We start from the raw sequence: 25742 nt of genomic DNA, 5'->3' as shown, positions 1-25742 counted from the left end.
CACAACAGCGCCGCCTATCTTGTTGACCATGCTGCATTTTCCCGCCACTGTAGACTTTCCCGCCATCGTCATCGGTTCGAAACACGGTGGGTCTACGCGTCAAACTTGCGACGAATGAAGTAGATGACGCGCCCTCTAACCGACAACAGGCCACAGTTTCAACAGCACTATAAAAAGTATTCAATGAATGACTCTTACTAGATGTATATTAAAACATAAATCTTTTATTTCACCATTAAAACATAGCCGTTAACAAATGTTTATCTTTACGTCTTATTTAGACCTCATAGTCATAAATCATTTATCCCCAAGATATTCTCCTCAAACCATAGACACACAGATCCTTATTAAGATAAAAAGGGGCAGAAAACGGTTGGATTTGGTAGGTATCCAAGAAAGAAAATCTACAAATCAAAGTACATTTTAAAAATGCCATTGCAACTTCAAGGGACATCTATAGGTATGAATTAAAACACAGCATTTTTATCACAGTGTGAATAATATTGCTAAAGTCCATGTTATTATTCATTAAATTTTTTTATTTTATTTATTTTAAAATGTGTTTGCCCCAGCTGCTTTACATGTAGGTCTAGTCATTTAGCAGACACTTATATCCAAACTGACTTAAAATTGAAGCATTAAATTCCGAATTATTAAGACAAACTCATACATCGCTATGGGTACCAAAACTTTTGAATTATCAATCAATGATTTAACATAAATCACCTTCAGAATTACACCAGATCAATACTTCCAAATTGTAACTAGCATCCATTAAAGCCAAAAAAATCATGAAAGTCCCCCATCAACCACTCATTAAAAATAACATATCAATATAAAATATTATTTAGACTGTTCATGATTTAAAATGCAACGTATCCAACATCTTTCTTCTTTGATTTTCTTGGTCAGGCGACTGGACTGAAGACCGATCGTGTCCACTCCATTTATTGTGTTGTTCTCATCTTTTACTTATCAATATATTTTTTCCACCTTTAGAAATCAATTAACTCACTCACCCATTCGTTTATTCTATGAGCTACCAATCGACCAAGGTCACGTTGTATACACAAATCATTATCAGGCCATTCTTAAAAATAAAGAAAATAAAAAATGTATGTGAGAAGAAGGTTTCAATCATGTGATCTGAAGTTTCATAAAAGAAGTTCAAGCCCACTATCTTGAGCCTTCTTGACCAAACATTTTAGAATAATCAAGCAACCAGTTGTTGTTATTCTAATCATAATAATGTTGAAGAAGAACCAGATCGGCCCCTTGGTGAAAAGAGGAAAGCCTCCCTATTGCTGAAACGGTCCCCATGTCAGTATTAAAAAAAAACCTGTAGTGGTCAGTGAGCATATTATAAAAAACAATGCAACCTGGTTTGTAGACCGGTCATTCATAAAGTGTCCATCATTGCTCCTTTGGTTGTAAATAAGTGTTTAATCTTCCTACTATGTCACCGTCGTGGAGTTCTGCCCTCGGATGGCACACCATGCCATGAAAACATCTCTGTAGAGGGAGGAACACACACATACACGCACACACACAATGTGTTCATACTTAAGATCTTTGTGAAGGCACTGAACTTTTGGACTACATTACCCAGGAAGCATTGAGCATTCAGCAGCCAAAGAAAGTTTGTGGTTTTCAACTGCCATGTTCAACAAATGTAAAGACGAAAAAGATGTAATAACTTCCGACTACAATAAAACAACAATATCAACAGTGTCGTTTGTATTGTAGTAGTGTATTATAGTTTTCAGCTCCTTTTTGAATGCGGGAGAGATGTGTGTGTGTGCATGTTTGTGCGTACCTGCAGTGCGTTGCTACACACTCATTGCTGCAGTACTCTTTGTCCCAGTCCTGGCTCTCCACCGCTGGGTTAACACACCCTGCGCGCACGCACACACTGGTGCTGGCGGCCGGCGCGACCCTTGACCCTGGGGTCACACTCACCTCCACCTCCATCTGGCGGGAAAACATAAGGCAGTCCGTCAGTCAGGAAGGAGTGTTACAGATGTACATGATGAACTATCAGTGACAACATAAGGCACTCCGCTAATCAGGAACGAGTGCTACAGACAGACATGAGGAACTATCAGTGACAACTTTCCTTAGCTACAAAGTCAAAAGGTCTTAAGGGACACGTTTAACCAAAGGAGGAAATGAGAAGTTATCTAAAGCAATGTTAGAATGCTACTCAAATAAGGGAATGAACGAGGAACTGACAGTGTGATTGTTATGATAATAGAACTTTGAGTTGAAACTTTGTACTTTGAGATGAGAACGAATAACCTTTATGTGAGAACAGTAGATTGGAGTATAGAATACTCTGATATGAGAACAAGTATACTCTGATTGGAGTATTATATACTTTGATTGGAGTATAGTATACTTTGATATGGGAACAAGTATTCTTTGGTGTATAGTATACTTTGACATGATAAAAAAGTATACTGTGATTGGAGTATAGTATACTTTAATATGAGAACAAGTATACTTTGAAGTATTATATACTTTAATATGAAAATAAGTATACTTTGATTGGAGTATAGTTTACTATGATATGAGACCAAGTATACTTTGAGTGGATAATAGTATACTTAGATACGAGAACATTATACTTTGATATGAGAACGTGAATGAGTATACTATGATAAAATGATGATCTATTATGTAAATATCCTCTCCAGGTCTGCGGTACAGAAGGACCTCCGGTCCTACCTCTCCCTCCGCCTCCTCCCCGCCCATCACCATGGCAGCGGCGGCAGACTGCTCCATCTCCCCCACATCTCCCAGTAAGTCGGTCGCCCCCGACAACGTCGTCGTCGTCGTGACGACGCCCCCGACCTGCAGCTTCGCCGGGACGATCTTGATCTGCAGGGGAGGGGGCGGAGCCATGCTCCCCCCGGTGGCGGGCGCACCCTGAGGCTTAGCCTGCAGAGGGGGCGGGGCCTGGCTGTGGACCATCTGCTGGAGGCGGGGCGGGGGCGGGGCTATGCCGTGCATGGGCTGCAGCGGAGGCGGTTGCCGGGGGGGCGCGGCCATGGCCGTCACCGTGACACCCCCGGAGGGCGAGGGCGAGCGCCTGATGATGATCTTGGTGATAGCAGGGGGGGGGCTGGGGGCCGGAGGCTTGATGACGCCGGTGCGGGAGCGCGTGGACATCTGGGGGAGGTCCAGGATGATGTTGGAGGTGCAGATGTTGGTGATGGTGTTCTCCTCGGGGTTGTACGGCTGCACCCTGCTGGGGCGGGACGAGGAGGAGAAGGAGGAGGAGGGGGTGATGGGGGGAGGAGAGGGGGAGGAGTCGTCCAGTACCTCGATTGGAGCCTGGGGGAGGAGAACAGGGAGTTAAATTGAGTCATTTCAGCAGAAAAGGACTCATAGTGACTCCAGATCATTAAGAGAGATGAACCTTCTGGCTGGGTGTGTGTGCGTGTGCGTGTGCATGCGTGTGTGTTACCTGGGAGACATGTCCGGCCCGGTAAGCTCCAAGGGCTCTCAGGTACTCTCGCTTGGCTGCATCGTTCTTCCTCTTGTACACCTGGACAGGTGAGATAAGGGGGAGGATTAGTCAGAACACACCTGTCCTAAAGAGGTTTCCTAATATTCTGGTGCAGCTCAGGTTGTGAAATCTAGAGCTCAACTTTCTATAGAGTTCCTAGCTTAAGTTCAAGTTGTTGGTGAAGTTGTTTTGTTAACTTAACAAGAAAAAGTATTGTAAATGACAATGTTCTGACAATTGAATGTTTGGATTATTTTAGCATCAAAAATGGATTTAATACCGTGAATCCAACGTGAATATGAATACCACACAGGAGAAAACCTTTATTTGTTATTACCTCCAATCGTCTACAACAAATACACCAATAAAACAAACTTGACAGAAACGTGCTAGCGACGCGTCGGCCATCTTGAGCCCTAGCTCCGCCCACCTGCTTCTGCTCCTCCCCCAGGCTGTCCCACATGGACGCCACGATCCGGGACACCTCTCCGAAGGCGGCGTTGGGGTTCTGGCCCTTGATGGCCGCCTGCGTGTCCCTGAAGAACAGCGCGTAGGCCGACACCGGCTTCACCGGCTCGTTGGGGTCCTTCTTCTTCCTCCCCTTCTTACCCACTCCTCCTCCTGCTGCCCTGCGGCCCCGGGCCGGGGCCGAGGCGCTGGAGGAGGTGGCGCTGGAGAAGGACGAGGAGGGGAAGGGGGAGTCAGGCACGGAGGGGTCCAGGGAGATGACCCCCTGGGAGCCGGAGGGGGAGAGGGAGACCGGGGAGTCCACCAGGACACTCTGCACGCGACAAGAAGAACGGAACATGGTGTTTTAGTCTAACCTTATACCTTAATAATATATTTACATCTTTTATGTGGGCAAGAACTTTAATATTCAACCGACACATTACGAGGTTTACGTAACAGGTCCATATTATCATGGCAATGGACATCTTCCAAAATGGCTGACTAACCCGGCTGAAATCGTCCATGTCGTCGTCCTGTAGCGAGCTGGTGGGCGACGCCGCCGGAGACAGGCGGTTGTCGGGGGACTGAGACTCCTCCAACATGGCCCCGCCCACCAGGCCCAGCCCCAGCTGAGCGCTGAGCTCTGATTGGTCAATGGTGGTGAGCTGATTGGTGGCCAGCAGGGCTTGGCCCATGTCGCCGAGGGGAACGTCGATGGTCATTGGAGAGGCGCTGCTGAACTGGGAGCCAATGGGATGGCCCAGGTCCTTCAAAAAGAGAATTGAGTTGGGTTATGGAACTGGCTTTCAGTTTCTCTTCATGTTGACACACTAAATGTAACTGCTAGTAATCAGTCTGCCATCCCACTGAGTGTTATTTCTCAGGATCCTTTCCTTTTCACAACTGTGTTCACTTTTCTTTTTGTCGCAAATGTATCTTTGTATTCACTGATATTAATAGTATTCACATATATTTATTTATGTTTGTAATTTCAATTTTATATTATCGATATTTATTATCGATCACTTTACTGTATCGTATACAATCGCTATTATCAATAAAGTTTGATTGACGGACGGATCCTCACCATGCCCAGAGAAGACCCCAGCAGGGCGCCCCCCCCTGGCTGGCTGATCCCCCCCAAACTCAGGTGCTCCAGACCCTGGGAGGGGGTGTTGACGTAGGTGGAGGCGAAGGAGGGGTCGTCGCCACCCACCACCGCGTTGCCGGGGACGATCACCCCGTCGTCGGGAGAGGGGTCCCCGAAGTGGGAGACCCCGTGGTGGGAGGAGGAGAGGGCGGAGTCGGGCTCGAGGGGGATGGAGGGGATCTCAAACTCCTCATCGCCCAGACTGGGGGTGTGGAACGTCTGGGTGGAGAGAGAGAGAGAGAGAGAGAGAGAGAGAGAGAGAGGCAGAGAGAGAGAGAGAGAGAGGCAGAGAGGCAGAGAGAGAGAGAGAGGCAGAGAGAGAGAGAGAGGCAGAGAGAGAGAGAGAGAGAGAGAGAGAGAGAGAGGCAGAGAGAGAGAGAGAGAGAGAGAGAGAGAGGCAGAGAGAGAGAGAGAGAGAGAGAGAGGCAGAGAGAGAGAGAGAGAGAGAGAGAGAGGCAGAGAGAGAGAGAGGCAGAGAGAGAGAGAGAGAGAGAGAGAGAGAGGCAGAGAGAGAGAGAGAGAGAGAGAGAGAGAGAGAGAGAGAGGCAGAGAGAGAGAATTGAGAAGTGGAAGTAGTATATACTTTGAGCGTATTCATGGCTTTACCGGGTGGGACTCAAACCCACAACCACGGCTATTTTACTGACTGGACTTTTGCTGCCATTACTGACTGCCTTTTTTGCACTACCACAACTCATGCTGCTACTTCAAACATAGTAGACTCTAAAATTGAATTTGTTGTGCACTTCAATGTATACTTTAAGTGTTAGGAAATGTATTATCTGTTGGGCCTGTGCACTTTATCTGTTCATCGAGGGATATGAGAAACTTTATTGTTATTCACGCAGAGGACAGAGAGACGCACCTCTGAGGAGGAGAGGAAGGGGTGGCTGGAGCCCGACATGGTGAGGTAGCTGTTGCTGGCTCCAGGGAACTGAAACATCAAGACAACCATTTCAACAACACAGAATTAGCATGCGTTTAAGCAAGTGGCATTTTAGCTTTAATAACTTAAAAAGATAAACACTGGGCTCTGATGACTGTTCTTGAGTCTTCAGAAGAGGCAGCTTAAGATTTGAGGACCATAAATACTGCAGCTGTTTGTGTGGTATGTTTTTACATTTTAAAGTTATCGGCAAATAGAGTAATAGATTTTTGAGGGGTTTAAAAGGCATGACTACATGCGACAACACGCAAAGAAACGTCCGCACATATTTGATGAATCAAATTCAGAACCAGCAGCTTGCAGTATTCAAACAAGCCAAGTACACATGTCGGAACCAGTTTATTCACAGGCTCAGCATAGTAAAGTGCATCAACAATAAAAAAAAATTGCGTTTTCATAACTGTCAGTAGGCTATGCAACATAACATGTAAATACTGTAAGTTATGGAGCTAAATGCAGCCATGAAGGAAAACCTTAATTTGTACACATCACGGAGCACAAATGATAAGTGAAGATGAGTGAAGATAAGGTCTGCCAAAATGGTCAACTTTGAATCTTCCTTCCTATGCACGGCGGGTCACCTTGCCGACAGAGTCAAATCCATTGAAAGCCTGCGGGTCCAGAAACTCCGTATCGACATGCTGTCCCGTCTCGTCCGTCAAATCCGAATAAAAATTGAGGTCCATAGTGAGTCGGCCTTCATGTGAAATATCTTCGAAGCCACGGGGCGCAATGTGTTAATAGTCTCCACTTGTGACACACCACCAAAACAATGCCCTGACAGCAAGAACCCTCCTCTCTGCAAAGCCCACCCTGAACAGTGGACAAGGTTTACGGCACGGATGCTGTGGCTTGCGTGCCACTAGGCACATGAACACATACCGCCGACAACACCCAAAAATAACCACCGAGTCGGCTTGCTGTGGAGCTAACGTGGCTATCGTAAGTGCTGACTGTCCTACTAGGGGGTTTAGTCGGCGTGTGTTTGACGCAAGGCTGCGGTACTAGTTTACAACCCCGCCTGGATCCGTCCGGGTCGGGGTCTGCTACCGCCCGCAGGGACAACCACCACGACACCCCCACACTGCTGAGCCGGAGAGGAGACCAACTACCGCGGAGGTGAGCGGGGGATTCCGGGCTTGGAAGACTGCTATATGACTCCAGAAAATAAACACGTCCCCGATTTTCTCTCCGTTCCTGGTGCCTGAACCGTGATCCTTGGCTCTGGATCCACTGAGCTGCCTGCTCAGTGGCCCAGGCTACTCAGTGGATCCAGAGCTATCGATCGCATCAAGGTTCAGGATTTGGATTATAAAGCGTAGAAAGAGGGTGGGTTGATTTTAAAGGTTGGCCAAAGAAACTGACATCCTTGATTTACTTAAATAAAGATGTGTGAGTTTAGCTATGTAGCTTCTATATCTAATGAACCAACAAAGTTCCTCTCTAGTACCACAAACTGTTCAATGAATACATGGGCCATGAATCGGGGGGGAGGGGGAGTTATTCATGATTGATTGATTATGTAATTGATAGAAGGGGGTTTGATAAACAGCTGGAAAAGTAAATCATTGTATACGTGTGGAGGAGATCATGAAAGAATCAGATGGTCGGTGTCGACCCATCATTGTGTTGGTGACAATCAAAGGTTATGCTGGTCGGTAGGTGATCAAATACGCAGATCGGGTGATAAGCTATCTACTCTCCGTCTTACCTCCATTGTCACCCCGATTGTGTTTTTTGATCCCACTTAGTGGATTTCGCCCGGATTGGATTTCCTCAAAACATCACTTCACAACATGGCACCTGCGTCGGGACTTCGCGACGTGCGTGAGTGGAAATGACATCATCACGTCGGGGACACGTTTACGTTCCAAATAAAGAAAACAAGGAAGTAGACGATTTGATTAATGAAATAATACTTCTGAAGCGGTGATTTATTTCAAAATTGGTTTATTTGCTTCCGTATATTTCAAGCACCGTCATATTCCTATTTTATATTAATGTCATTAAAAATGATAAAAGTTCAGATTTGTCTTTATGTACAAGCTGTCAGCTAAACAACAAAACAAAAATCAATGCCAAGCGAACAAGAAACAAATCATACAAAATAAAATAAAACAAACATCCCTACACATAACTAAGAGTTGGAGATGTAAAATCACGTTCTTGAGCGTGCGCACACCATGCCAAAACCCATCCCTTTGTGACATCACAAGTGGCATGCAGGCTGGGCAGATCGACTCCAACCTGGCCAGTAGACAGTCCACCAATCCTATCACAAAAGGGGTCGATATTTGGCTCGTCAATGCGCCACCTGGTGGTTAAACAGGGGCCTTTTAATTGGTTAGTGGAGAGCAGGAAAACGCGTTGTGGTGGGAGAGCTGCCCACAGACCACTGTGTCGGGACAAACTATTAGCTTGAGGAAATGGCAGCAGGCCATGGCGCCAAATAGACCCACACACTAATTACACATTAATAACATCCAGGCACGCACGCACACACACACACACACACACACACACACACACACAATACTGTAATTCCCCTGTTTCCAGGTGAATCTGGAGTCACATCCAAATCAACATCCATTTGACAAACAAAATTGGACCCCACACGTGGCCAAAATACACTTAAGGGAGCTATGGTGTACTAGCTCTTTTACAACACTTTCCATAATATTGTCCGTGGAGAGATGATGATTTGGCAACTTATTAAAAGTAGTGTAATTGTATGGGAATCTTCCATGTTGGGTCAAACCATTTAAAACGTTCAAAAGCAGTAATGTACAGTGGTGGGTGGGAAGAGGAGAAAGGTTTGAGAGGTGGAGTTGAGGGATGAGGTGAAAGCTACACTCTGGTGAACTTTTGTCAGTAAATTCTTCCTTCCCCGTCCCTCAGAGGACAACTGAATAACACTTTCAAGTAAGCATACAGAAACCTGTTTCAAAACCGGATACTACGACTACCGTGTCCTTCTCATTTATTTTTTTTTCTTAGGATGGCTTGTGCGCGTCTTTAGCAAAGAAACTGGATCCCATCCACGGAACACACTCACGGAACACATGGCTGCCTCCAATATACATTCTCTGCACAACAGAACCCTGAGTCACATCTGTGGAACACCGGCCGCTAGAACACTGACAAGAGCTCTAGAACACTGGCAGTGTCTTCTGGCTTGTCATTGGTCCACCGCCCTGCCACTCGGGCACCCGTTGACCCAATCACTGCACCAGACTGGCCCCTTATTCAAACCCCACGACACTACTGTCCCAGTGCCACACGTGCCAAGTGTGCACGTGCATGAACAAACATCGACGCACACTCACTCACACACACGTTTGTACAGCGTACACACCCACACAAATACTTTCACCTGTTTGTTATTGAAGGATTGTGTTGGCATTCTTGTGGCATGACATTAGTGGAAAAGATCCTTATTATGACAGTGGCTAATACAAAAGGGGGGGGGGGGGGGGTCGATCAACGCAGCAACAGTGGCAGTCTGTCTTTTACTGGGTGAACGGACAGGCCACACCACCCCCAGGGCTGAGGGGCTGTTCCCATTGGTGGCCCTGTTCATTCTCCCCAGAGCCTCCTCCCGCTGTCCAATCAGGAGTATATGGTGATGACCTCGCTCCCTCCACCTCTGACCAATAGGACGCGCTCTAGGCCCTCCGTCAGGACCTCCAGGAACTCCATATCTGGTCACCAGTCAAGAACCTTTCTCTCAAACCCAAAAAGTTAGTTCACCAATTTTCTAACAGGATAGTTTGGCAGTTAACCCCCGGACTCCACTTTTAGTAAGCTTCCCTGAGCAAGATGTCCTACTTTCCCCTAGCTGCTCCTTAATAACCTGTCTCTGTACTGTCTAACCCCTACCTCCTCCTTAATGACCTGTCTGTACTGTCTAACCTCTACCTGCTCCTTAATGACCTGTCTCTGTACTGTCTAACCCCTACCTGCTCCTTAATGACCTGTCTCTGTACTGTCTAACCCCTACCTGCTCCTTAATGACCTGTCTCTGTACTGTCTAACCCCTACCTGCTCCTTAATGACCTGTCTCTGTACTGTCTAACCCCTACCTGCTCCTTAATGACCTGTCTCTGTATTCACTGTCTAACCCCTACCTTCTCCTTAATGACCTGTCTCTGTATTCACTGTCTAACCCCTACCTGCTCCTTAATGACCCGTCTCTGTACTGTCTAACCCCTACCTGCTCTTTAATGACCTGTCTCTGTACAGTCTAGCCCCTACATGCTCCATGGCCAGTAAAGGCCTGCTAGCATACATTTTTGGTAATGTTCCCCTGTGCCAATAAAGCTCTAGAGACTGTCATAGTGACAGTCGGTGAGGTCACAGTTGCGTTTCCAAGGATACAGTTCTCATCTCCCTGTGGGTTGCGGGGCGGTCCAGGCATGTTCAGCAGCACCAGCCGAGCATCATGGGACTTGTTGACGATCACCTCATTCAGCTTGACCGCCGTGTGCATCCGCCGGACGTTGGAGTGGTCCCTGAGAGAGAGAGAGAGAGAGAGAGAGAGAGAGAGAGAGAGAGAGAGACAAAGTGAAGTGAGAGCTCTTGAGTTATTTCAGTGGTCTCACGATTAGTTCAATCTTTACCAAAGACGAAGCGTTAAATTCAATTGGATTAAAACGGTAAACAATAAATGTCAAATGAGAGTTAAAGTAAAAGAACCAAAGCTGAATCGACTGGTTAACTGAAGGAAGTGTAGAGATCAAATGTAGTTATAATACAACTGAATGAAATAACAATTTGACCTGAGGGAAGCCAAAAAAAGTGAATCGAAAGTGAGATGCCGCGAAAGGGGAAACTAAGAATAAGTGAGAGTGCGCTGCAGGTGTGGTGTGCGTCCATGCGTGTGTCTGTGCGTGCGTGTTCCTACGGCCTGATGCTGAGCATGTCCCTGAAGCCCTCGGGCGTGGAGCACCCTGAGTGGCTGGCCCGGTACTGCAGGCTCCTCTCCTTGGTCCAGGTCATCTGGACCCGGCGGTGGTGCTCTGAGGATCCCGCGTTCCCCGCGTTCCCCGCTCCTCCTCCCCCCCCCCCGGCCGCCGCCCCGCCGCCGCTGCTGGGGGGCCGCTCTCTCTCGCCCCTCTCGCCCCCTCGCTCGCCCCTCTCTCCCGCGCCGTCCGTGTCGTCCTCGTCGTCCGAGCCGATGCTGGTCAGACGCAGCATGGAGGTACGGTCCTTCACCGCCTGGGCCTGCACACACACACACACACACACACACACACACACACACACACACACACACACACACACACACACACACACACACACACACACACACACACACACACACACACACACACACACACGACAGGGGTCAGACACACACATACAAATAATCAAAGAGCTGGCAGATGAATGTAAAGGCAAAAAAGCAACACACACACACACACACACACACACACACACACACACACACACACACACACACACACACACACACACACACACACACACACACACACACACACAAATAATCAAAGAGCTAACATGCAGATGAATGTATAGGCAAAAAACCAACGCACACACACAAACACGCACTCACACACACAACAGTAAATAGGACAGCTAAGAAGAGTACCACATGCGTGCGTACGTGTTGGCTCATGCATGAACTCTGAAGCCTCCTATGGCCTCTGAATGGCCACAGAAGGATAAAGTGGCTGGAGCAATGTCTTCATGTCAACACAGCTGTACCCTGTTACACCTGCCAACCGGAACCTCGCTACATACTGCACATTTGATTGGCTAGTTAGAAGGCTCTGTGTGGATTGGGAACAACACTTTGCAACTATGTGCGTCTTACAATTAAATGTATGAATGAACGAATGAATGAATGAATGAATGAATGAATGAATGAATGAATGAATGAAAATAAATACAAGCAGGTGGTTACAGATGCTTCAGGAGTATGTATTGAAGGTATATTATATTTGTAGAGACTGCAAGACACAGATCCAAGTGTACCCTTCTATCCGTCTCTCTTTGGGACATTTCTGTCCTGTCTGATTGAACCTGTCTGCAGGTTGCTGCTGTTGTTTGAGGAGGAGCCTGATGTAGTCTGAGGGAACCTGGGGGACAGATTCGGCCAGGGCCGGAACTCGGCATAGGCGACCTAGACGATCGCCTAGGGCTGCAAATGCGTTGGGGGCGCCCTCTGGTGGCGCCCTTAATTAGTCAATTAAAATATACGAAACAAACGGAGATGCGCAGGAAGACCTGTCCAGGGCGCAAGTTAATGTCGAGTCGCCTAGGGCGCCGAAACGGCCAGCGCCGGCTCTGGATACAGCTACACACAGCACCGGGCCACTGTCACCAGCCACCACACTCTCTACTTCTACTACAATACCTGACCCAAGAGAATGATCTCCAACATTCTACCATGACAACTGGGCCACAGTATAACTGAAACACACATGTCAGTTCTAAATTATGTATAAAGGGTGGGGGACCAGAGGCTTAGAACCCTTCCAAAGATAAAGCTTTACTGACACAACGCAAATTGTCGAGGGGCTTTTGTTTTGACAGCTTTGACAATTGTACATTGTGTCCTGGTTTACAACACCTATGCATTTGAGACAGCATGGTGCATTTGAGACAACTGATTCACTTTTCTAAGTGAATCAGTCTACGGCCTTTAAAGAGAGAGCTGTAGATTAACATTTTCTTAACACACAGCCAAGGGTTCAGCACATGGGGCAGGTATACAGACAGCAAGCCATTCCAGGAGTACCTTTCGCAAAAATAATCTTTTTGGGGTTTGTTTTCATTTTCTTTCAATGCACTTTCTGCGTCTCCCAGCAGGGGTCCAAGCTGTGTGGGTCTTCTAAAGCACCCTGGTGCCTACACTAGGGGAACTCTATCAGCTCCTGAGCAAAAGCAGAGGACTTACGTCATCGAAGCTCCAGCGGCCTCGCTACGCGGTCAAGGGGAAGAGGTCAGGGGTCAAATTAAGCCAAACCAGGAAGGAAGACAGGTTAAGTTACGTGACCCCAAAACTATATCACGAGTCACAAGTGAAAATACGCCTCCCTCAAAAGGTATCTCAAACAGCAATATATTGCTTACTTGTCAGTATAGTAAATATAGTATCGTTTGCATTCGTACATATTATGTAAATAAAATAAAAACGTATGGATGTGAATGGTAAATGGACTGCATTTATAACGCTCTTTCATCCAAAGCGCTTTACAATATTGGCTGACATTGATCCAGTCATGTAATCATTCACGCACGGCGACAGCCAGCTCGTCAGGAGCAGTTAGGATGAGGTGTCTGGCTCAGGGACGCCTCTACACTCAGCTAGGAGGAGCCGGGGATCGAACTGGCAACCTTGCGGCTCCCAGCCAACCCGCTCTGCCTACCAGACCGTGAATGAGACAGGAGAACGGTTGGAAAGAAACAGAGAGAGGACGACATGTGTAGCATTGGGAGCGCGGCGGTGAATCGGGAGGGACTGGGCTCTAGAACTGCCTACGCTTAGCTTAGCTGGGGCGTTAGCGGGGGGGGGGGGGGGGGGGGGTGGGGGCGTGGCCACGGCCATCGATAGCTCACCTCCCTCTCGCGGTCCGACTTGGAGAGCCTCATCTGGCGGAGCATCTGAGACCGCTGCTCCATCATCAGGGTCCTCTCGTAGGTGTAGGCGCTGATGTCACTGTCGTGCTGGGAGGAAAAAAAAAAACACATAAGGTCCTCGGAAAAAACCCAAAGACACACCAAGAGGTGTGCTGACCTAGACTGGGTACCCCCCCAGCCCGTTCTGCCTGCGATTTGAATTCGCCCTGCAGCAAGCGGCTAGAGAGGAGAAATACATTTCTTCCTGTTTCCGATCCGATTTTACTGGAGCCAATCACAGAGCTGGCTTTTTCCCCCCTGGCGCGCTATTGGCTGGTTTAACACAATGACGACAGGGAAGCGACGGCAAGCAGCCAATTGCGTACAGACAGAGTCATTCGAACTACGCCCGATGATCACTGAAGAAAAGGACGGCAGCCTCCCCAGACCAATTCGTCATTTGTCATCATGATGGTCGGCTCTAGCCTGGCTATTGCCAGACCAAGCTCGAACGAGCTTGGTCTGGCAATAGCCAGGCTAGAGCCGACCATCATGATGACAAATGATGAATCTTCACAGAGAGGTTGTGGCTCAACGTGTCTGTGTATCCATCGTGGTGGTTATCGTCCTCCGGTGTGCCCCCAGCTTACCATCTCGACCACCTCCACCTCGGCCTCGATGCGCAGGTGGTACAGGAAGGTGGCCAGGTCCTTCTTCATCTGGATGGAGTTGTCCTCCATCTGCGCCACCGTGAAGATACGCATCCCACACTTTCGCCACACCTGGGAGGAAGAGGAGGAGGAGGAGGAAGATGATGATGATGATGATGATGATGATGAGGAGGAGGAGGAGGAGGAGGAGGAGGAGGAGGAGGAGGAAGATGAGGAGCAGGTGGAGGAGGGGGAGGAGGAGGAGGAAGGTATAAAGGAGCAGGAGGAGGAAGATGAGGAGCGGGAGGAGGAGGTGGAGCAGGAACAGGACGAGTGGGACGAGGAAGGTGAAGGAGGAGGAGGAGGTTGAAGGTGAAGGAGGAGGAGGAAGGTGAAGGAGGAGGAGGAGCAGGAGGAGGTGGTGGAGAAGGAGTAGGAGGAAGAGGAGGAGGAGGTGGAGCAGGAACGGGACGAGTGGGAGGAGGAAGGTGAAGGAGGAGGTTGAAGGAGGAGGAGGAGGAGGAAGGTGAAGGACGAGGAGGAGGAGGAACAGGATTGGGGGATGGAGTTGAAAAGGAGGTGGAGGATAAGGAGGAAGAGAAGAGGGGGTGGAGAAGTGATGGGAGGAAGAGGACGAGGACGGGGTGAGGTGAAAGAGGGGAAGGAGGAGGCGAGGAGCAAGAGGGAACAACGTTGTTTATACCTCAGGAACTACCGAGCTAATCAACGCTGATCAAAACAAGCCATTGGTCTAAGAAGCTAGCAGCACGGAGGGAAAGACCCCGTCTCGTACCACCATTCAGACCACGCCGGCCCCCCCGGGGGGCCGCTCACCTTGTGCTGGCGCAGCAGGAAGGGCAGCAGCATGAGCATGCCGCCGTCGTGCACGATCCACCACACGTCGATGTAGCCCTCGGAGCACGGCTCGCTGTTGCAGGGGAACAGGGAGATGTTCTTGGGCACCAGCAGGGCCAGGTGGGCCGCCGTGGTGATGCGCACCGTGTCTGGGGGGGGGGGGGGGGGAGACCGGGGGGGGGGGGCGCCGTTAGATCAGGGGAGGGCGGCCGGCGGCGGCTGAGACCGGCTCCGGCGGACCCTCGGAGACCCCGCCCCCAAGAGGACCGGGCCAACTGGGAGGCTGAGCCACCCGTCGTCCTACGGCTGGGCGGGCAACCTTTTTACATCTCTCAGATAACGGTGGCTCAAACTGTCTGTTTGAGTGTTAGCAAGTCTGTCTTTTTGTCTGTCTGTCCGTCCACCTCTCCATCTGTCTGCCGAGTAGTCTGTCTACCTGTCTCTCCTCCATCTGTCTGTCTCTCCCCCTCCAACCTCCTCCTCCTCTCTCCCTCATCATCATCATCATCATCCTCCACCTCTCTCCTTCCTCCTCTCCTCCATAATCATCATCATCATCATCATCCTCCACCTCTCTCCTTCCTCCTCCTCCTCCTCCTCCTCCTCTCTCCTTCCTCCATCATCATCCTCCTCCTCCTCCTCCTCCACCTCTCTCCTCTCTCCTTCCTCCTCCTCCTCCTCCTGGGTGACTCACTGATGAAGGTCTTCCAGGACTGGGGGTCTTCACTCTGCCTCCAGGCCTGCGGCCAGCCCATCACCACCGTGTTGGGGTTCATGCCCCCCAGGCCGCTGGACTGGATCATGTGGCTGATGCCGTCGCGCGGCTTGTGGGCCACGATGCACTGGCAGAAGCCCTTCACGCGCTCTTTGTCCATCAGGTGCTTCAGGGTCTGGAGGTGGGGGGGGGGGGGGGAGGGAGAGAGAGAGAAGGGGGGGGGAGAGAAGGGAGAGAGAGAGAAGGGGTAGAGAAGGGGGGAGAGAGAAGGGAGAGACAGAAGGGGGGGAGAGAAGTGGGGAGAGAGAAGGGAGAGACAGAAGGGGGCAGAGAAGGGGGGAGAGAGAAGGGAGAGAGACAGAAGGGGAGGGAGAGAAGGGAGAGAGAGAGAAGGGGGAGAGAAGGGGGGAGAGAGAAGGGAGAGACAGAAGGGGGGGAGAGAAGGGAGAGAGACAGAAGGGGTGGGAGAGAAGGGAGAGAGACAGGAGTCAATATGTTTTATTTCTCTAATGTAAAGTGCAACACAGGGTTATACTGCCCAGTGAAATTCAAGGCAAGCGACAACTGCGTAGTAAAGCAAAAAACGAAAAAAGCAAAATATACACAATATATCGACAATAGCAACAATCAAATAATTTAATAATTGAATAAAGCACTGGAATGTATTATAAAGTGCAGGGGTGCTAAAGTGACAGAGCATAATGGGGTGTTTAAGTATCAAGGGGGGGGGGGGAGGTAGAGAGAGGAGTGGGGAACGAGGGAGACGGAGGGAGACGGAGGTATCATCTGTTAACAACACGCAGTAACAGTTAACCAAAGACAAATCAAAGTGAGATAGGAACATAAAAACCAAGTACGTCAAAACATTAACAAAGTGAAACTAAGCGTAGAGTTAACGACATCAACGACAATGCTTTATGATTAGGCAGACGTAAACAGAGAGTCAGACAGACGGTCACAAACACCAAAAGGCAGGCCGGAAAACAGTCAGACCAACAGACTGAAGAACCGGCAGGCGGACACATCAACATACGGATCCAAATGCTGACTCACAGAGAGAGTCACAGACTGACCAACAAACTATATATAGACTGATATTCAGACGGTCGGACACACAGGCCAGACAGCCTTAGGGCGTGTTCACACCAGGAAGTCCTTAGTTCAATCTCTATGGTCCGGACCAAAACGCAATGTTTATTTTTTGGTTTGGTGCGGGTCCTTTTCACATTGCAAAACAGTCCGAGAATTTGTCAACAACGCACGTGTTTGCATAGATCGCTCAATCATTGGACAAGACGTTTGGGGGCGAGGTAACGCGGGGTAACGCATAAAAAAAAAGTAAACAGAAAACAAACTATGGAGATTATGGAGATTCAGCGTGCTGGCCTCGTTGTGCTTATACGGATTGGTTTCATACAGTTACAAACATTTGCAGTACTTTTGGAGCATCAGAGGCGTTTGGCACAACGTCGATTTTATGATGTGATGCTATCCGCGGACCGCTGAAACGCCTTCTCCCCCATCCTTGTACTGAATGTATTAAATGTTGCCTGTTGGCAACATTCCAAAAAGGCATATCACTTTTAGAACTGGGTCGGACCGAGCGCGGTCTGCACCAGAGTTTGATGGTTTGTATTCACACCAGCCCAAAAGGTCCGCAGCAGTCATTTTTTTGGTTTGGTTCGAACCAAACAAGGCAGTGGGAATCGCCCTCAGACATGCATATCAGCAGAGTTGCGTGCAGCCCACCTGCTCCGCGGCCAGGGCCTCTCCGTAGCTGTGGAGGAAGTTGCCGCTCAGCACGGTGCCCACGATGGTCAGCCCCTTCCCGGCCTTCAGCTGGCTGGCGAAGGTCAGCAGGCCTGGAGACTTGACGTGGGCGTCCTCATCCAGCTTCAGGAGCACCAGCAGCTGAGGCCTACGCACGCACACGCACACACGCACACGCACACGCACACACACACACACACGGGCACACACACACACACACACACACACACACGGGCAAACACATACACACACACACGAAGACACAAAGGCGCAAACACACACACACACACACACACACACACACACACACACACACACACACACACGGGGGCAAACACATACACACACACACGAAGACACAAAGGCGCAAACACACACACACACACACACACACACAGGGCAAACACACACACACACACACACACACACAAATACAAGGGAAAACCCACAGACATACAACACACACACACACACACACACACACACACACACAGGCGCCAACACACACACACGCACACACACACACACACATTAATAGCCTTTCAGGCATAACTTCCTGCTTGCTAAGTACCCTTAGGTGTGTGTTTCTGTGTGTGTGTGTGTGTGTGTGTGTGTGTGTGTGTGTGTGTGTGTGTGTGTGGGTGTGTGTGTGTGTGTGTGTGTGTGTGTGTGTGTGTGTGTGTGTCTGTCTTCAGGATGTGTAGGGTTTTGTCTCATTTGACTTGATGAAAACACCCCACTAAAGAGTTCCATAAGTAATGGAGACGTCAAATATTCATAAGTGAATAAAACATGAGCAGGTGAAGGGATGCATTATTCAGAGTGAGAGCGTCGATTATCTGTCATGTATTCATGCGGTTAGTTGCTCTTCAGGAAGTGACTCATTGTGATTTAGACAGCCCTACTCTACGCCGTGTAGTAGAATATGAAGTAGAAGATGAACTGCTATGTAACTGCTATGGCCATGTAAGTATTCCTGCCCCAATGCCAATGAAGCTGTGTTGAACCGAACGATGTGTGGGTTATGGAGGGTCTCTACCTCCAGTTCTTGGTGTGGGGCGGTCCCTCCTCAAGCCTCAGGAGGGCGTAGCGAGCAGCGCTGAGAGACAGACCACGGATACCGTCACCCCACTCTTTCTCTGCTCTGAAACACACACAAATAGGACACACATGTTACACACACATACATACACACCAGTGGCGGCTGGTGGTTTTAAAGTGAGGGAGGAAGGACTGCGTGCTTGGTTGCCATTGGCCTGCTTGCACTGATAGTGGCGTAGGGTGGCAGAACTATGCGAGACTCGAGTTGTTTCAGGGTGTTTGTGTGAACTACAAAATAGCAGGGAGGGATAATTATGTGAATTGATACAAATCCACCAGTGGCAGCATTGTACTATGAAAGCTGGTCAGCATATCTTGGACTTCAAGGGCAGAAGGAAAGGATGCAAAGCCAATTAGTCAAATCAGGCCTGCTTTTGATTTGTAAAACTAAATAAAAAAATGTGGGCCTTTCATTGGACCTATTTTAGCCCTCAATGACTGAAGCTATTGGTTGTAATTTGGCTATGTTTATATTCAGCTACAATTGTTTTAAGAAAAATGAAGACACAAAACCAAAAGTGATGCCATTTAAAATGCATCATGCTCCTGACGAGCTGGCTGCCTCCTTGCATGGTTGACTCTGCCATCGGTGTGTCAATGTGTGTATTAACCGATGTAAGTCGCTTTGGATAAAATTCGAGCGCTAAATGCCCGAATTGTAATTGTAATAGCAAACAGAACGGTCAGAGTAACAAACAATTCAAAGAACAAGAACATTATTTCACAACTATTTGCACAGTAGTCTGGACAATCTACATCTCCCATTGTTTTAGGCAAAGGTGGATGTTAATGGGTGTTTCAGAATGTGGGTCATGGTGTTAAGCAAAGTAAGATTGAGGGACTTCATTTATAGACCAAGTCAATCCTCCTCGCGGGCTTAGCGGCTCGGCCGCGGGCAACGGAAACGTTGCTCTGTTCGTCAATATAAGCGAACATAGCTGCACTGTACCGCAACGAACAGTAGAGCACCGGGAACGAGGCATACGACTGAGCGGGTTCGTTGGTTCTCTCCCTCCGGGCTGCTCCACAGCCTGGGCTCCTGCTCATTGGTTCATAGCGCAGCCAGGGCTCAAGCCTGTTCTTGAATTTGTGAGATGTAGGGTTCCAGATCCCTTAGCTAGTCGCACCCACTCAGAGGAGGACTTTCCTCCTCTCTCCCATTGAACCTCATGTTATTCACCGGCCGCCAAAACGGGGAAATTAATGGGAGTCAATGGAGGCTGAGGGAGAAACGTCCTCCATGAAGTAATTGTCAATAGGCGATAGGGGGTGCTAATGTCCCTTTACCGAGGAAAACGAACATTACAGATACAAAGGCATTGAAGTAGTCATATTTAAGGGGATTCATTGATTACAGTAGTCTGGACAATCTACATTTTTTATTCTCAACAATGTAAAGGAGGATCTTCCTCCCTCTCCTCACTGGAGAAGCCTCCACTGATACACACACATTACACATAACCCACACACGCACACACACACACACTAGGGGCATTGCATTTCCATGGAGACGTACCCGTGATACTCAATGTATTTGTAGATCATGCCGGCGATCACCATGGCAACGATAGCGTAGTACCAGGAGGAGATGAACATGAGTGCCAGGCAGATGGTCATCCCCAAGAATGACAGGGACCTACACACACAAAGACACACTGCCATCAGATACTGGTGGCGTGTGTGTGTACAAACTAGTGGGGGAAGCATGTGTGTGTGTACCAGTGGTAGTAGGAGAAGCGGGGTCTCCAGTTGGGGGTCCTGAGGAGCGTTTGCAGAGCACAGGCCAGGTTCACAAAGAGGTAGCACATCAGGAAGAACCTGGAGGGGGGAAAGAGAGAGAGAGAGAGAGAGAGAGAGAGAGAGAGAGAGAGAGAGAGAGAGAGAGAGAGAGAGAGAGAGAGAGAGAAATCAAAGAAAGGAGAGAGGCCAAGAAAAGATTGAAAGAGAGAGAAATCAAAGAAAGGAGAGAGGTCAAGATAAGAGCGAAAGAGAGAGAATTTGTATTAAAATTCTCTTTACACCCAACCGCAATCAAGAAAATGAAAGCCCTGACAAGAACAATTTAATAATCTGGTATCAGTGGATGTCACAGGCATGAAATAAGCCCTTCAATCATTTCATTCAGCCCACGAAGAAATGATTGGCTGGCCTAGCTACCCACCACGTAAGGCTGGTATTTTTCAGTTTCAGATAGTACTAAATCTAGTTCACCCTCAGGCTGCTTGCTCCGAATTGCCTACCCTAACTTAAATGCATCTTTCACACCTTGACTGCCACCTGTTCGGTCAAACAACCTTACAGAGGGAAAGACACAGGCCTACACACCGTGGATGGACCTTATATGCAAAGGTCAGGGTTCTTACAGGGTTAAAGGTGAAAGGTCACGGATCTTACAGGGTTAAAGGTCACAGGTCTTAGAGGGTTAAAGGTCAGGGTTCTTATAAGGTCAAAGGTCTCACATGGAGAGGATGGGGGCCACGAGGTCCAGGGAGGCGATGAGGATGCCCAGCTCAGCGATGCAGGCCGTCAGCAGCAGGGCCCAGGTGGGCTCCCCGTTGGCCTTACCGTGGCCAAACACCTGCACGCACACACACAGACACACACATACGCACGCACACACACACACACACACACGCACACACACACGGACACACACGGACACACACACACACCCACACACACGCACGCACACAGACACACACAAACAGACACAGACACACACACACAGCTCCATTGAGAGAAAGTCATTTAATAAATCCACACACAGTGTTTTCTCATTTCCGATACGCGTTTGCCTCGTCTATGTTGCCTTTTTACTCTGCAGTTATCTAGTGCTAATGACTACATAACAGTCTGTTCTAGGAGGTCCTGTCTAGCTCCTTATGTCTTAATGACTACACAACAGTCTGTTCTAGGAGTTCCTGTCTAGCTCCTTATGTCCTAATGAAGACACAACGGTCTGTTCTAGGAGGTCCCGTCTACCTCATCTGTTGGAGCCCGGCCTTAACATCCCTACCCGGGTCAGGGGTACCCTTCCCATCCGGCTCCGCCCCTTTCCACCCGGCTCCGCCCCTTTCCTCCACCTGTCTGCAGCCCCCCTGTGCTGTCAGAAGACCTGACGCCTGACGCCGTCGTACTCGGAGGGAGGGGATCAGGAGCCCTACCCTGAGGAACGGGATGATGTTGTCCTTGGCGATGGCCTGGAGGAGGCGGGGCGCGCCCGTCAGCGATTGGAGGCCCGCGCCGCACGTGGACAAGAACGAGCCAATCACGATGACCCAGGAGGAGGGCCAGGCCAGTGTGCCCACCACCAGGATCCCCTTCACCGAGTCGCCGAACCTGCCGGGTCACACCGAGGGGGTCAAACGCTGCGTATCCACGACAACCGCATCTACGGCGAAGCTTTGTTGGCGACGTCGAGAAAACTGGTCAATCCATCTGCGTCCAATGGATCGTACTCAGCGATGGGATGTATAGATACATTGATTTAGATCAGGGAATGTTGAGGTACAAATCCAGATCCTACTACCTCAAACATTGCCATTATTAAATCAGCGTGACTTTGAGGAGGGTCGTACTGACTTGTCTCGGAGGAGCACCCCGTCGATGCAGCAGCCGAACAGAACCACGCTGCTCAGGTCTGGAGGGGGGGAACACTCAGGACAACAACCAGCTTAAACCGCTTCTCAGTTCAAACCAAGTCATTTCTAATGAAGAGTCGTTGCTCTTCATCTAAACTAAATTGTAAGCCATCCACCTAACACAATTGCACGGGGTGACGCAATCAGAGAAGTGAGCGTCCTGATTGGCCGGCGGGGTGAGGGCATCAGAGAAGGCAGCCTCCTGATTGGCCGGCGGGGCGATGACATCAGAGCCCCCTGATTGAAAGGATACAGACCAGGGAGGTGGTGAGGATGGCCAGGATGGTTCCTATGGGGATGGATCGCTGGGCGTCCTTCAGGTCCCCCGACCGGTTAGAACCGGCCATGATTCCTGTTGGGGGGCAGGGGGGGAGGGGGGGAGGGGACCTCACACAATGAGCCCACTGTTCCCTCCAACACACCCCTCCTCACTCTGTCAGCCTGCCGGTCAGTGTCAAGTGTCTGTTCAAGCACAGCACGCCTTTCTCAGGTGCACAGATTACCGCAGGCGTCCGCAACAGATTTAAGATAAGATAAGGTCACACTTTATCAAACACTGGATTATCCCGCTTGAGGTTTTGAAGGACTGTCTTGCTACTTAGTAAAACCGCCCCCCAAACCAAGCATTTCATCACTTCAAAATAAAAGCAGATATAAACAGCAACAACAGCAGGAGGCGCAGATGATAAAAAAAAATAACACAGTGAGTGAACCTCCAAAAGCAGACCACAAGACAGGAGGTCCATACCTGTGACCGATGGGAAGAAGATGCCGACCAATAGCGTGAAGGAGGTGGTGATGTCAGCGAACACATAGGGCCTCTGATTGGTGGCTGGGGCTGACACGTGAGTGGAGGGGAGGGACGGCTTCTCCAGGACGTCCCCCCTGGTGAGGTACGTGCTCCACAGGTTCTCTGTCGACCAATCAGTCAAGACATGAGAACTCCTTTCTTACTCAACGCAATTCAATACGTGTACGACTCAAACAAAATACGCCAAGAAATTATAATTATGGTTGAGGACAAGAATATGGGTGTGTCAACAAAACGGTGGATTAACATCGAAACACTTAATTTTCGTTTCAACCAATGCAATTCACCAAATATTTTGTGCAATTTTTTCCCACGCTTTGATGAACTCGGATGGCAATCTGTCGCACATGTACATGTGAAAGCAGACACGCAGACACACAAATGCACATGCAAACACACACACACACCTGTGATGATGCCGCTGGCCAGGCCGGGGATCCCCTGGATGGTGGTGAACTTGCTGTGGGTGAAGAAGTCGTCGCAGGTGGCGTTGAGCTCCGAGCTGTCGCAGAAATGTTTCCATATCGCCGTGGTCTCCTCCGTGGTTACGGCGCTGGGGGTCAGGGAGGTCGCGGAGGGCGGGAAGGCGGTGGAGTTCTCTATGTCAGGATGAAGTTCACGTCATTCAATCATTTTTTTGGATCAAAATAAGTAATCAAGGGTTATTCAATATTTTGTAGCATTACGAATCAGTAAATTTTTTGGGGATTCCTAAGCGTATCTCTTTCATATTTTATCTGATCAAAGCTGAATTTCAGCCAAAATGTATTTGATCCATTTGTATTTGTTCCAATCTGTTTTCTTACACATTTTTTGCAAGCATTTTACTAAAGCACCATTCTCTATCAGATTTCTCCAAGTAAGACTGTATGTGTTGCTGGTGGGTTCACCCACCGGCCATGAAGGTGAGGTTCCCGTCCCCTTGGTCCATTGACTCTGTGGATTGCCCCAACACTGTCTTGGCACATTGGTTGTCAGGGAGAGCATGCCCATTGACGGTGCGGTTCCCCAGCATACACACCCTATGGGCGAGATAGAGGAATCCCATTGGTCAGTGGGGAGGGTGATGATCCACGCCATTGGTCAGTTAAGTTGCAAGTCCTACTTATGGTCAACCGAATGTAAACTCAACACAATGTAAGTTACTTTGGTTATGCCAATTAAAGAAGCATTCATTTGTTTCTGGCCACTAGAGGACAGTAAAGGGCTACTACACAACAAAGCAGAACCAATCCCAGCATCAGCCGGAACTACAGGGGGTCAAGGCAGACAATTTAGTCACCAAGCACACAGTTTTACCCAAAGCGAATTAGGGGGAATTCGGATACAACACACTTTTCAAATTCTACGAGTCACTTCCTACAACACTTCTTATCAAACAGCTTTTCGCTCCGTGTTTGAAATAATCAACAGCAATGACACCCGAAGTCCAGCTGAAGTAGAAGGTAGGTCTTTAAACATTTTGAGTGAACTCACGAGAAGTCCGGCGGGATGAAGGCGGAGACCAGCGCCCCGATGTAGATGGAGAGGATGGAGACGATGACGCACGCCAGGAAGACGGACGCCAGCTTGTTGACGTACTTCACGCCCACAAACACCAGCAGGGACATGAGCAGGAGGCAGATGGAGCCGTACACCCGCATGTTGTTGAGCAGGGCCGCGCCCTCGCCCTCCGCCGCGCTGGAGATGAAGATGGCCGCCTGCGGAGCGATGTACATCTGCAGGGGGAGAGGGAGGAGGAGATGCAACCAAGGTAGGTGGACAGAAAGGGCGGCCATTTTAAAGACAGGTGGGTCATTACAAGCCATATCTTAAGTTTTGTTTTGTCATATGTGGACCTTTCAAACCTATTAAATCATTAATTATTGTCGAATATCTGTTGTAAGAGCTCTCAAGTCAGCAATGTCCCTCGACAATCCTAACATACAAATCAAGCAAGCCCAAATAGGGCCCCGTGCCAGTGGTTGGGAACCACTGGGGCCTTGAAACATACCAGTAGGATCTCGATGGCCCCAAGGATGTACATGGCCCCGGCGAAGGTGGTCCCCAGGTAGAAGCAGAGCCCCACAGCCCCCCCGAACTCTGGGCCCAGAGACCTGCTGATCATGAAGTAAGACCCCCCCGCTGGGGAGAGAGACATAGGAGCAGAGAGAGAGAGAGAGAGACATAGGAGCAGAGAGAGAGAGAGAGAGACATAGGAGCAGAGAGAGAGAGAGAGAGACATAGGAGCAGAGAGAGAGAGAGAGAGAGAGAGAGAGAGAGAGAGAGAGAGAGAGAGAGAGAGAGAGAGAGAGAGAGAGAGAGAGAGAGAGAGAGAGAGAGAGAGAGAGAGAGAGAGAGAGAGACATAGGAGCAGAGAGGAGAGACAGAGACAGAGACAGAGAGAGAGAGAAGCATAATGGCGAGACACACCCAGGGGCAGAGTTCAGAAAGAGAGAGAGGTGGAGAGAGATGGAAAAGTAGTAAGAAATAAGAGAGAAAGAATATGTAGGAGAGAGAGAGAGAGAGAGAGAGAGAGAGAGAGAGAGAGAGAGAGAGAGAGAGAGAGAGAGAGAGAG

At 49.2% G+C, this 25742-nt stretch overlaps 2 protein-coding genes across 4 annotated transcripts in view; both read right to left on the bottom strand.

The window, feature by feature from the left end:
* Positions 1–129: 129 nt before the first annotated feature.
* tox4b (TOX high mobility group box family member 4 b) lies at positions 130–7876 on the bottom strand. Of its 2 annotated transcripts, none has more exons than XM_056576115.1 (9): positions 7769–7876; positions 5977–6045; positions 5049–5330; positions 4468–4728; positions 3942–4292; positions 3470–3550; positions 2728–3336; positions 1817–1971; positions 130–1512 (listed from the first exon to the last, which is right to left on the bottom strand). In XM_056576115.1, the coding sequence occupies exons 1-9, from the start codon at positions 7772–7774 to the stop codon at positions 1455–1457; spliced, it is 1872 nt and encodes a 623-aa protein (XP_056432090.1). In that variant the 5' UTR covers positions 7775–7876; the 3' UTR covers positions 130–1454. The 2 variants fall into 2 exon arrangements, with proteins under 2 accessions (XP_056432090.1, XP_056432089.1); XM_056576114.1 differs by lacking the exon at positions 7769–7876 and adding an exon at positions 6639–7746.
* Positions 7877–7997: 121 nt separating this feature from the next.
* The window catches only part of LOC130370358 (solute carrier family 12 member 6-like), a 28154-nt gene continuing 10409 nt past the window's right edge, over positions 7998–25742 (bottom strand). For both annotated transcript variants that reach the window (XM_056576110.1, XM_056576111.1), the window contains 20 exons: positions 25178–25308; positions 24661–24902; positions 24079–24206; positions 23592–23783; positions 23122–23286; positions 22627–22725; positions 22315–22372; positions 21897–22071; positions 21192–21310; positions 20452–20550; positions 20249–20368; positions 18671–18775; positions 17611–17779; positions 15841–16036; positions 15126–15295; positions 14292–14423; positions 13642–13749; positions 10961–11280; positions 10435–10568; positions 7998–9758 (listed from right to left, as the gene is read on the bottom strand). In XM_056576110.1, the coding sequence (XP_056432085.1) occupies positions 9667–9758; positions 10435–10568; positions 10961–11280; positions 13642–13749; positions 14292–14423; positions 15126–15295; positions 15841–16036; positions 17611–17779; positions 18671–18775; positions 20249–20368; positions 20452–20550; positions 21192–21310; positions 21897–22071; positions 22315–22372; positions 22627–22725; positions 23122–23286; positions 23592–23783; positions 24079–24206; positions 24661–24902; positions 25178–25308 (2954 nt within the window). In that variant the 3' untranslated portion in view covers positions 7998–9666. The remainder of the gene's footprint in view (positions 9759–10434; positions 10569–10960; positions 11281–13641; positions 13750–14291; positions 14424–15125; positions 15296–15840; positions 16037–17610; positions 17780–18670; positions 18776–20248; positions 20369–20451; positions 20551–21191; positions 21311–21896; positions 22072–22314; positions 22373–22626; positions 22726–23121; positions 23287–23591; positions 23784–24078; positions 24207–24660; positions 24903–25177; positions 25309–25742) is intronic.

The sequence above is a fragment of the Gadus chalcogrammus genome, chromosome 17, assembly GCF_026213295.1.
Source record: "Gadus chalcogrammus isolate NIFS_2021 chromosome 17, NIFS_Gcha_1.0, whole genome shotgun sequence".
NCBI classification, from domain to species: Eukaryota; Metazoa; Chordata; class Actinopteri; order Gadiformes; family Gadidae; genus Gadus; species Gadus chalcogrammus.
This window is presented reverse-complemented; position numbering and strand designations above follow the sequence as displayed.